Raw genomic sequence first — 10,872 nt, 5'->3', positions numbered from 1 at the left:
ACAGATTCATAATAAATATTTGAGGGGATGATACTGGAAGAGGAATTTAGTTTTGAATCGAAATAATAAGAAGATTAAATTCCGCTCAGACGTTTCATTTCCTTTTCAAATTTCATAAGGAATCGAACAGCGAACAGAATGAAACTAAGGTGATCTTTCTAATTAGTGCACCTCGGCGCGATTTTCATGCAATTTTTTAAATCCTTGTTTTAACTAATTAGAAATTAAGAAAGATTTATTTTTTAAAATTAAAATGACAATGTGGAATGGAGTTGAAGTTACTAAATGATAGCGATTTAATAAGAACCTTGTACCAACTACATCAAAACTAATTGGATTTCAATATACATTATACTTTCCTTTAAAAAAAACCAACAAGGGAAATTTAAATTTTATTTGAGAAATTTTCCTTGTAAAGAAATATCTAATTGAAAAGTAAAAAGCTTTTTTCATGAAAAATTTAAATTTCACATTAAAAGGTTGTTTTAAATTGATGAAAGAAAAAGATCCACATTAAGATGCCAAAAAGAAAGCAATACGATAGCAAGACGAAACAATAATTGACGGACGATTGGCAATAATAAATAACACGTAAAAGATTCTTGATTCTTTTTGCGTTTTGAATAAATTGAAAATAATTTCAAACCTCTAAGAAAAATAATTTAAATTTGAAACTCAGCTAAAACACAATAATCGTTTTTACTTAATTGTCGGAAAATGTTTGATTCAATGATTCAAGATGACGCAAGATCGTCTTGGGGACTCGAGATAAAAAAAATCCTGAGTTTTAATAAAAATTATATTTACGTTTTGGAAAGTCCTCTACTTGGTAAGCCAACTACAGTACACTCCCGATTATCCGCGGAATCGGGTGGCGCGGCCGCCGCTGATAACAAAAATCTCGGATAATCCGAAAAAAAGCTAAAAACGGGTATAGCAAAAGAGAAAAAAGAAATTCCAACTTTGAAAAATCGTTTTATGTACAATAAAACGTAAAATAAACAGCAGGAAATGTTTAACTAATGCTTACTATTTTAGTAAATCACTCAAAACTAATCTAAAATGCATTTTGTTAATGAAAATAGAAAAGTGCTTTGTACTTACGAGAGGCGTCAAGGATACACAGAAAAATGAATACATATGTACTGTTTTAATACGGTAATGTATTATGTAATTACAAAAGCATAACTGTAAAACTACATCTTTTTGAAGAAATCAGTCATTCGTGTTTGCTTCTTGCTTTGGAAGCATTTTTTCTTTGCTTGGAAAAAAAAAAAAAAAAACTTAAGTGCGGCAGGCGCGGATAATCGGGAGTCTACTGTATCTAAAAAGTAAATACCAGTTAAATTTGGTTATAGTCGGTACAATTGTCTATTCTGTAGAGCTTTTGAATGATTTTTACACTATGGCGCTAAGCAGTTTACAGTTATAAACATTACCAATTCATACATATTGTTAGGATTTCCATCTCGGTTTCATTTGTGATATGCAAATAGGTAGGGAGAATAAGATTTATTTTGGGCTTATTATACTGTGTGATTACAAAATCTTCCCCTGATTATCAAAAATTATTGCAAAAGAATGATTGAATATAATGCAGTAAAACTTTTACAATGGAATATTATTTTTAAAACTTTTTTTTAATCTAATAAATGGCGCAAATAAGGCAGCAATGGGAATTTTACATTCTATTGTAACCAATGTGGCACCAACAAAGTCAAGGTGAAAATGGCGACGGTGATGCTCACGCTCACACGATATTACTCCCTTAGATTTTTTCTTTTGAGGTTAAATAAAAGATAGAGGGTTTTGGAACAGCATCTGAAGATATTAGCATATTCAAAGCTAGATGCTGCGTCTAGTGTGATGGCCGAAATATAGGACAATATGCGACGAGAATCGGAACACCGTCCTGATGTACTTCGAACTACCAAGGGTGCTTACATTAAAATTTACTGACATAAATGTTTTTATTAAAAGTTTTATAATCGTCTTTATAATATTACAAGAACAGAAAAGATTTTGGAACAATTATATACCAAATTATAATGTTTTTTAACGATATTTTTCTTTATAACCAGGGGGAAACTTTGTGACCATCTTAAATAACCGAGAAAGAAAAACGTATATTGAAATGTAGAGATATTGAGATCTATATTAACAGGACTTATGTCTATTTCAAATTATAATTAATCCAGAGAGATTCAGATTTTGTTCTTAATTCCTAAATGACAATTGATGTGTAGACACTTCTTTAGAGTGAGTTAGGTAATTAGAAATTAAATATATGTTCTGAAATGAGTGTCGAAACATTGAGTAATTTCGATGTATTATATAAGAGAAATATCTTCACGTCTGTATTCGTTAATTGTATTATTTGTAGAAATAAAATCATAAATACTGGCTGGGCCCAATTTAAATGTGCAAGAAGTTATAAAATAGGTCTCTGTAATTTACCTAAATGTGTGATAAACATTTAGTTATACTTCTTTTGCATATATGCATTTGCATTCGTTGACATACGGTTATTGCCCCAATAATATGATCTGTAAATAAAGAATTTCTTTGGTGGAAGAAAAAGCTGCTTAAAAAAAGCTTACAGAATTAAGAAATTTTTTTTAATTCTGTAAAATTTTTTTTTTATTTTCTTATCTTGTAATGATTAAAATCTTTCACACTTATAAAATAAATAGGAATCATTATTAAAATTATTAAATTATTAGGACAATTATTAAAATTTCTGCAATACTATTGCCGCACAAACTTGCATTTAAAACGTGCAATGCTCAGTATGATTGACAATAAACACTTTTTACTGTGGATGATAAAATTAATAAAATAAGCATTAAGAAAAATATGTAAATCAGAATCAACAGTAGGCATTTGGCATCAGACAGTATTGAAATAATGAAAAAAAATTATTATTTGAAAAACTAATAACAACTCGGCAAAAATAAAATCAGTTTTGAAATTAGCTTCTAGAAAACTTTTAAGTATTAATAGTGATTGAAAAATATATTTTTCAGCAATATTATATCACCAAAATGAAAATTCATTGCATTTAAATCATTTCGATAAATCCTGATGTTTTGGCATAAGGTTAACGAAATGAGGACATTGTATGTAGAGCTTTCGTATTAATCATATCTTGGGATTTGGGATGGATTCAAAGTGAATTTATATCAAACATCTTTTCTATTGTTCAAAATGAAATGTCAATAGTTTATTGTATTTAAACTGAAATTCACTGTTATCATAATATCCTGTTATAACACTGTGCACCTCAGTGATTTCTGTTTTAATAAATAAAGGTCTTTTCATTGAAAATCAATTTCCATATCAGCATTTATTATATAATTTTTATTCCCAACTTCATTGCTACATGCATGTTTCACCCCCCCCCTTTTTTTTTTCTATTTCTTTAACATATCAATTTTGAATTATAAAATTCTGTGAAAGCATAAAAGTGTTTCTTTCAACTCCTCTTTATATCCTATTTAACTTCTCTCTCTATATATATATGTATATATATCATGACCTTATTGTTGTTTATTAAATTTACTCTATTATATGTTTTTGTTTTATTTTATGATATTCGTTCAATTTAATTTTTATCAATGTAACTTTAGCATTTAAAAAAAATTCATAAATGTTCTGCTTTAAAAGTATACTGTTCAACATTATGTTTTTATTAGTGATAAAAAAAACTGTTCTTTAGTATCTAGGATGTTTCTGTTGAATAAAATTGATTTCATCATTTACATTAACATTCTTGTCATACTGTGTTTATATTATTTCTAAGTGTCTAGAAAAATAAATGTTGATAAATAATTAATAGTTTTTTTTTAGTTTTTTGTATTAGTGAGTACATTGAAACATACATTGGATCATATTTTTTCAAATAATTATCACATATATTTTATATATATCTCTCTTTCTATATATATATATATATATTTGTAATGTGTAAATAAAAATTATGAAAGCGTGATTTTGTTTGTTTTCCTTTAATGATTTCTACAAATTAAAATGAAATTATTTATTCATAAGTTGCATAGATTTAAAAAAAGGTATCCATACCTTTTATATTTCATAATTTGAAATTGTAAACATAATTTATTCAATATATACTAATTTCAGTTTCATGTTCTTTCTTCTAAGCAAACTGAAAACATCAAATAACTAACTCTCAATATTTATAAAAGTAATTACATAAGAAAAAAAATACAATAATTTCATAAGTAAGCTTTAAAATATTAACTTATCTAAGAGTAATAATTATTTTTAAAAAGAACTAACTGGGGGAACTATATTCATAAAATTCAACATTCAATACTATTTAAATAATATGTAAAAAGAACATATGTAATTTTTCAAAAACACTGCCATAGTCATTTGTCAAAATGTATCCTTCGGATGAAAAAATGGGGGTGGGGGGATGTGGGAAAGGAAAGAATAAAGCGGCACCAGACGAATTAAAAAGCGATGTTAGTTAATTGTGCATAAACAATAATTCTATCGAAAATATTAATTAAAATTTTAATATAACTAAGAAAATGTGGAGAAAATAATTCAAAATAATATCTTTTAAAAAAAAATCAGAAGTTTTTAATAATTGATCGGCTAGCTTAATATTTACTAAACAATGTCAACAACAATGTAAACAGTGTCAACGTTATCGGCAGACATCACGACATGCGCAGAACGGTTGAAAATTGAACAGAAGCGGTTTGTTTGGTACCTGACACGTGACCGTGAATTGACCCCATTATCTTTCTTTATATTACTTTGATAGTAAATTAAAATGGAAATTATACTTTTTATAATTTAAAAAGCCATGAAAGATCTTCAATTCCATTTTCTCTATGCAAAGTATACAAAGAGAAATTATTGTAAATTAAACTATTGTAACTCGAGTAAAATTCAAACTTGAGGCTCTGAGGAATTTATGCATTTCATAACTTTAAATAACTAAATAAAAAGCAAATTAAATAAATAAATAAAATACTACTATTGGAATTTTGATTATCTGTCTGTCTGAGAAACATTATAATTAAAAAAAATTTGAGCTGGACAGATGAAATTTGGTATGTAGTGTTTAAACCAAATTTGTATTTTCTATCAAATTTTGAGCGGAATACATTCGTCGAATATTTGTCTGTCTATTTGTTCGAATACAAATGAATATAATAACTGCAAAACGTAAAGAATTAAATGGTTAAAATTTGATTAATAATTTTAATACCTAAAGCATGAAACCATACGAAATTTTCATCCAAACTGATCAAAAAGGTAGTCTTCTATAGCTTCTATAGATCTAAAAATTCTAAACATTTGTGGTGTTCATGGCCTTGTCCAAATATGGAGAAAAAGAATTGTGGAATAATTTGTATTAAAATATAATATTTATTTTGTCATGATTAATTCCTTGAAGTCTGGAATAAAACAAATAAAAATCTAAATGCTTTTAAAATAAAATTCTAAAATTAGTGTTCAAAATTAATAATAATTATTTTATGGTTACATTAATACTTTTTACTGTTTTTATTTATTGAAATTATATTTTGAAGTAAATTTATAAATCTAGCCACCTTTGGCGACCAGTTTGTTCGACCAGTTAACTGACTTTTTAGACTATTCATTTTCTAAAATTTTTATTTAGGTCTTAAAAGAATACTTGAAGTGTTTACAGATTATTTGTAATCTTTGCATCCAATTATTAATTTGATAAGTTTCTAAAGCAATCATTGGATGCCATCTGCACTAGAGATGTATAATCCACGATTTTTTGAATAACAAAAAATATTGCTATTGTTATTTTTAAATATGCGTTCCAAATATCTGTTATTTCAATCATATTATTAATTAAAAATTATTACTTAATATTAAATATAAAATTTATTAATTGTAATTAATACTTAATTTACTAATTTAATTAACGTGTGAATGAATTAATTTATCTGTTTCAGCTTACTTCTTAAATTTTATTTTTTTCCTCAAAACTATTTACTTAATTTATTTATTAGAGTGAACCATTTTCTGGAAAAGATGAGTTAAAAATATATGTCATTTCTTTAAAATGTTTACTTTAGTCCTATATTCTACCAATAGATGGCGCCTGCAGTAAACAGAGTACATGTAATCAATGTCAATCATGTCATGAGCAATTAAAAATGATCTGTATGGAATAGTGCATCATGAAATACGAATATCGGTCACTCCCGTAAAGTGGAGCGGTGACTTCGCACTTTCCAGTGAAGCCTCGCACTTTCCGGTGAAATCACCGCTCCGATAAATTTCAGTGATATGCAATTCAATGATACGATACGATAATTCCAATAACCGGTCCGTTCACTTTTCAATCCAATCACAGATTTCTTTCGAGAGCTTCCATTGGACAGATCATATCGATTATTACTTTGCAGTGAAGTCACCGCTCCGGCAAATTTCAGTGATATTGTATCGATTGTTACTTTCTATCGTGTAATCGAAATATCATCAGTAAGATCGTATCAAGGATTTGAATTACACCCCTCTTTGAAAAGTATTGATTACTTGTATTTGTGACCTTTTGATATTGGTTACGTAATAACCGCTCTGAAAATATTCTTCATCCCTAATCTGCACTCATGATTCAATTTAGAAACTTAGATTTTGTCGCGCTGGAACATCTAAGAATTGCAATAAGTTTGTCAAAATTTGGTAATATTTTGAATAATATACGAGTTTAGATGGTTACTGATAGCATAAAACATCTGTCTATCAACGATTAATTTTAAAACTAATGATTTTATAACTGCTAAAAATCAACTCAACTCACTCCGACAGGTTGTTGTGTCACGTGAAAGTTTTGTTTATCAACATTGAAGTAAAACACCGAAAAAGTGATAAAAAAAAGGTGAAAAAAAAAAATAGTTTTGAAATAAGCCTGATAACATGTTTAGTTGATAACTAGTGTTTTATTTGAATGTTTGTAATAAAAATATCGCTTGGAAAATTGTATTATTGGCATTGTATATGATGGCTTTTTTCAGGATTTGTTTCATTTCAACTTTATTGGTTTGGCATATGGGTGACTCACTCAATTTACCTTTAGTCATTAATACATGGGCATTTACAAATGGTACTGCGAAAGGTAATTTGAATACTTGCAACGATATATTTTCTCAGATTTTTGAAAAAGATTCTGTGCAGCATTTTTAAAACTTTTTATTGAAATCTACAACTTTTGAAATTACACTCATATTTCACTTTTCATATAAATTTAGTTGCCTTTGAATATGAAATTAAAATGATTGCTTAGTCTAGTGTAACACCTAGAAATATCACATTTGCACGCTTTTTTCAATGACATTAATATATATTGTTTTTATATTAATTAATATACTATCAATACATATTAATTGTATCAATGTATCTTATGTTCAATATATATATTATGTTCAATGTATTCTTCACTATCATGATAGTGAAGAAATGTTTTAGAAATTATCTTATTCTATTTTTCCTGTCTCTTCGCAACAATTGCCCCTTAAATTGCATGCATTTTCTCATAACTGTTAGTTAATGTAAGTTATTCATGGCTGTTAGTTAATTTTCTGAGATTAGTGAAATTTATTTATGAAATTGTTCTCTTTGCATTTAGACATAATATTTGAAAAGTGGCCATAAAATAACATCATGTGGATAAGGTAAAGGCGGTATAAAGACATGGAATATTTTAACAAAATTTTTATAAAAAAATGGTGAAATACAATTTAATAAAAACATTACATGCCATCCAAGTAAGCAAATGTACTTAGCCATTGTAAAAAACATTTTGTGGGCAATTAGGTAAATTTTTTTGGAGACTCTTTTGATTTGAATTGAGTTGAGTTGAAGGGTTAAAAAAAAACAACTAAAAATAGTAAAATATTTGATTAAGTGATTTAAAAAATAAATATGTGCATTGGTTTGTGTAGTATTGTTTGTTAAAAAGTTTGGTACTTGTGGATATTTATGTTCTTAGTTTACTTGTCAATTTTTAAATATCACAAATTCCATTATACTTAAATCAAACGATCTTGGTTGTATTTCTTGTTTGTTTACTTATAAATTTCAGGGGCTATAAATACCTGCAAGTACCAAAATTTATGTTTTAAAATATGCTGTAGTTTATGTTTAAAATATGCTGTATGCCCTTCATAAAGTTTGGAAGTGAATATAATATTCTTTATTTATATTTAAATAAGTTGTAAATACTGTTTTATGTCCTAGCATGGAATGTAGTCTCTAATGAAGGACGATCTGCTCTGGATGCAGTTGAAGCAGGTTGTACACAATGTGAAATTGAGCAGTGTGATCATACTGTAGGGTATGGTGGAAGTCCTGATGAAAATGGAGAAACCACTCTTGATGCAATGATTATGGATGGGTTAGTTTAACTTAGTGGTTTTGAATGATATCAATTTACAAATTTTTATAATATAACTGTATGTTATAAAATTTCTTTCACTGTAAGCAAATGATTTAATACTTAAGATTTGAAATATTTCTTTTCCGTTCTATCCAGAAAATAATACACATAATCTCTTCTAATAATGAAAGTGAATATGTTTGTTTATGTGTGTGTGCATATTGGTACTACAGGAAAGATGCACATATATCTTGAACTGTAAGAATGTGTACATTGGAGTGATTTTTTTTGAAATTTTAATTAGATTTTCAACTAATTAAAAGCTCCATTTCGACATTTTCCCTCGATAACTTCTGAAAATAGTGTTGCACTAAAATAAATTTTACATTTCTCCAAAATTTAGAAAATAATGTTTTCTAATGGTACCAGTTTTAAAGCTGTGCAATATTTTAAAAACTTTATTTAATTTACAACATTATATTACATTATTGTTCTGAAATTTAAACCACTTTTATTGCTTCATCAGATATTTAATCATGCAATTTTCTTTCATTATTGAAAGTTTAAGAAAGATTCTGTTTAATATCTGTGTAATGTAAGACAAATAAAAAAAGTGAAACTACAATATCCCGAAATTTAGAAGATAGATGAGTCAGATATTTATATTTAGCACCACAATGTTATAGGACATCTCCAAACAATAAATAGAAAAGTAAGAGAATTGACATAAATTTAATGTCAGAAAAATTGATGGAATCTTGGACTTGGTTATTTGTGAACTATTTATCTGAAATTTAATATAATGAATGTTTCCATTGAACTAGCTGGTGGGCTCAGTTAGCTAGTATTCAATAAAAGAATTGACATGATTATTTTCTAGTTGTTTGTGCAACTCTTGTACCTTTTTTAGCTTTTCATTCTATATCTTAATACAATAGTTTAAATTCTAAATGTCTATATCAAATGAATCAGTATGTTTCATGTTAATTTAAAAATAATTTTATTGTTTGAAAATTGATGATGCTTATCAAGGCAGAAGTGTCCTGGTGCTAAATCAAAAAATTTCCAATTTGAAACTTGAGTTTTCTGAAGATCCATTTTGTGTATGAGGTTGGTGTATGCTAGGCTGCCTCAATGGTTAGATGCCATCACATTGATATGGTATGAAAATTGGTAGAATGAGTTGCTGGCTCGGTTATTGTCCTCATCATTTAGCTACAAGTCAAAATATGAGGTTTGTCCCCAAATACTCCTTGTACATCAATGAGTTAAAAGGAACTAAATTGAAACTTTGTGATTTATGTTACTAATTCTCAGCTTTTATGCAATTTATCATGATAATGGTATTTGTTTCAAGGTTATATTCACATTCATCTATAATTTTTTTCTTTAATGATCTTTTTAGTTATTATTTTTAATTTAAATTGATTCATAATTTTAAAAACGAAATACTATTTGAATGGTCAATAAAATATACATTTGTAAAAATTTTATTTTATTATATCTAGAGAGGGTGAATTGAATAATTTCTTTAACTTAATAGTTGTAGCTGTTTTTTTCATTTCTATTAATTTAGAAATTATAAGTATTCTCTCCTCTAATTATGTTGTTAAATGTTTTTTTTTTTTTTTTTGTAGTTTGAAAGTTTGAAGTTTTTTCTATTGTTTCTATATTTCTACATTTTTTTGGGGGGGCATTTGCTGTTTTCTCAAAGATGAATTTATTCTTTCCCAGTCCATAAATAGACTTGTTAATATTTAATTATAAATTATAATGTAATTATTCTTTTTATCTTTTAACATGATCTTGCTTAATTTTTGTATGTTGATATTTTATTTTTAGTATAACACATAATGTTGGTGCTGTGGGTGATCTTCGCAGAATTAAAAGTGCAATTTCAGTTGCTCGCAAAGTTTTGGAACATACTGAGCATACTTTACTGGTTGGTGAACAAGGTGAGACTTTTCTTTTTCTACTTATAGGTAATATTCTTTTTTATACGGGGTGAGACTGATCAATTCTGACAAACAAAGGTGAGTGAGAAAAGAGCTCATGGGGATCATAAAATACTATAGCAACCCTGTCCCATCTCCAACCGTTTGCGAGTTATGGCAAAAAAATTGATTTTGCTCAAAATCACGTAAAATCTAAGTTAAAAACACTTTGGGCACATTTTCATGTAAAGTAAGGACATATTCTAAAAGAACGGTTTAAATCCTTTAAGATTACACCAGTTTCGTGAAAATACATGGATTTACAGCCGAATAATAAATGCTAAAACGTTGGCGAAATTCGAAATTTTGCCACATTTTTTTGATTCTGAAAAACCGTACAAACTACAATTTGTGAAATTTACCAAAAACTGGAACATACAATAAATTGAATGTGCGCCAATCAAGATGGATCAGTGATTCTTACTTTTCTTCAAAGATCTTACTAAACAAACCACAGTCGGCTATTTTGGCTCCTCGAGAGTT

General features: G+C 27.4%; 1 protein-coding gene across 3 annotated transcripts in view; it reads left to right on the top strand.

Moving 5' to 3' along the window:
* The first annotated feature begins 6,822 nt into the window (after positions 1-6,822).
* Positions 6,823-10,872, top strand: part of LOC129969640 (N(4)-(Beta-N-acetylglucosaminyl)-L-asparaginase-like) — a 28,672-nt gene continuing 24,622 nt past the window's right edge. The window contains exons 1-4 of one of the 3 annotated variants that reach the window (XM_056084291.1): positions 6,858-6,898; positions 7,035-7,135; positions 8,257-8,413; positions 10,238-10,350. In XM_056084291.1, the coding sequence (XP_055940266.1) occupies positions 7,069-7,135; positions 8,257-8,413; positions 10,238-10,350 (337 nt within the window). In that variant the 5' untranslated portion in view covers positions 6,858-6,898; positions 7,035-7,068. The other 2 variants (XM_056084292.1, XM_056084290.1) reach the window with 2 other exon arrangements.

Source organism: Argiope bruennichi, chromosome 5 (assembly GCF_947563725.1).
Source record: "Argiope bruennichi chromosome 5, qqArgBrue1.1, whole genome shotgun sequence".
Taxonomy (NCBI): domain Eukaryota; kingdom Metazoa; phylum Arthropoda; class Arachnida; order Araneae; family Araneidae; genus Argiope; species Argiope bruennichi.
This window is presented reverse-complemented; position numbering and strand designations above follow the sequence as displayed.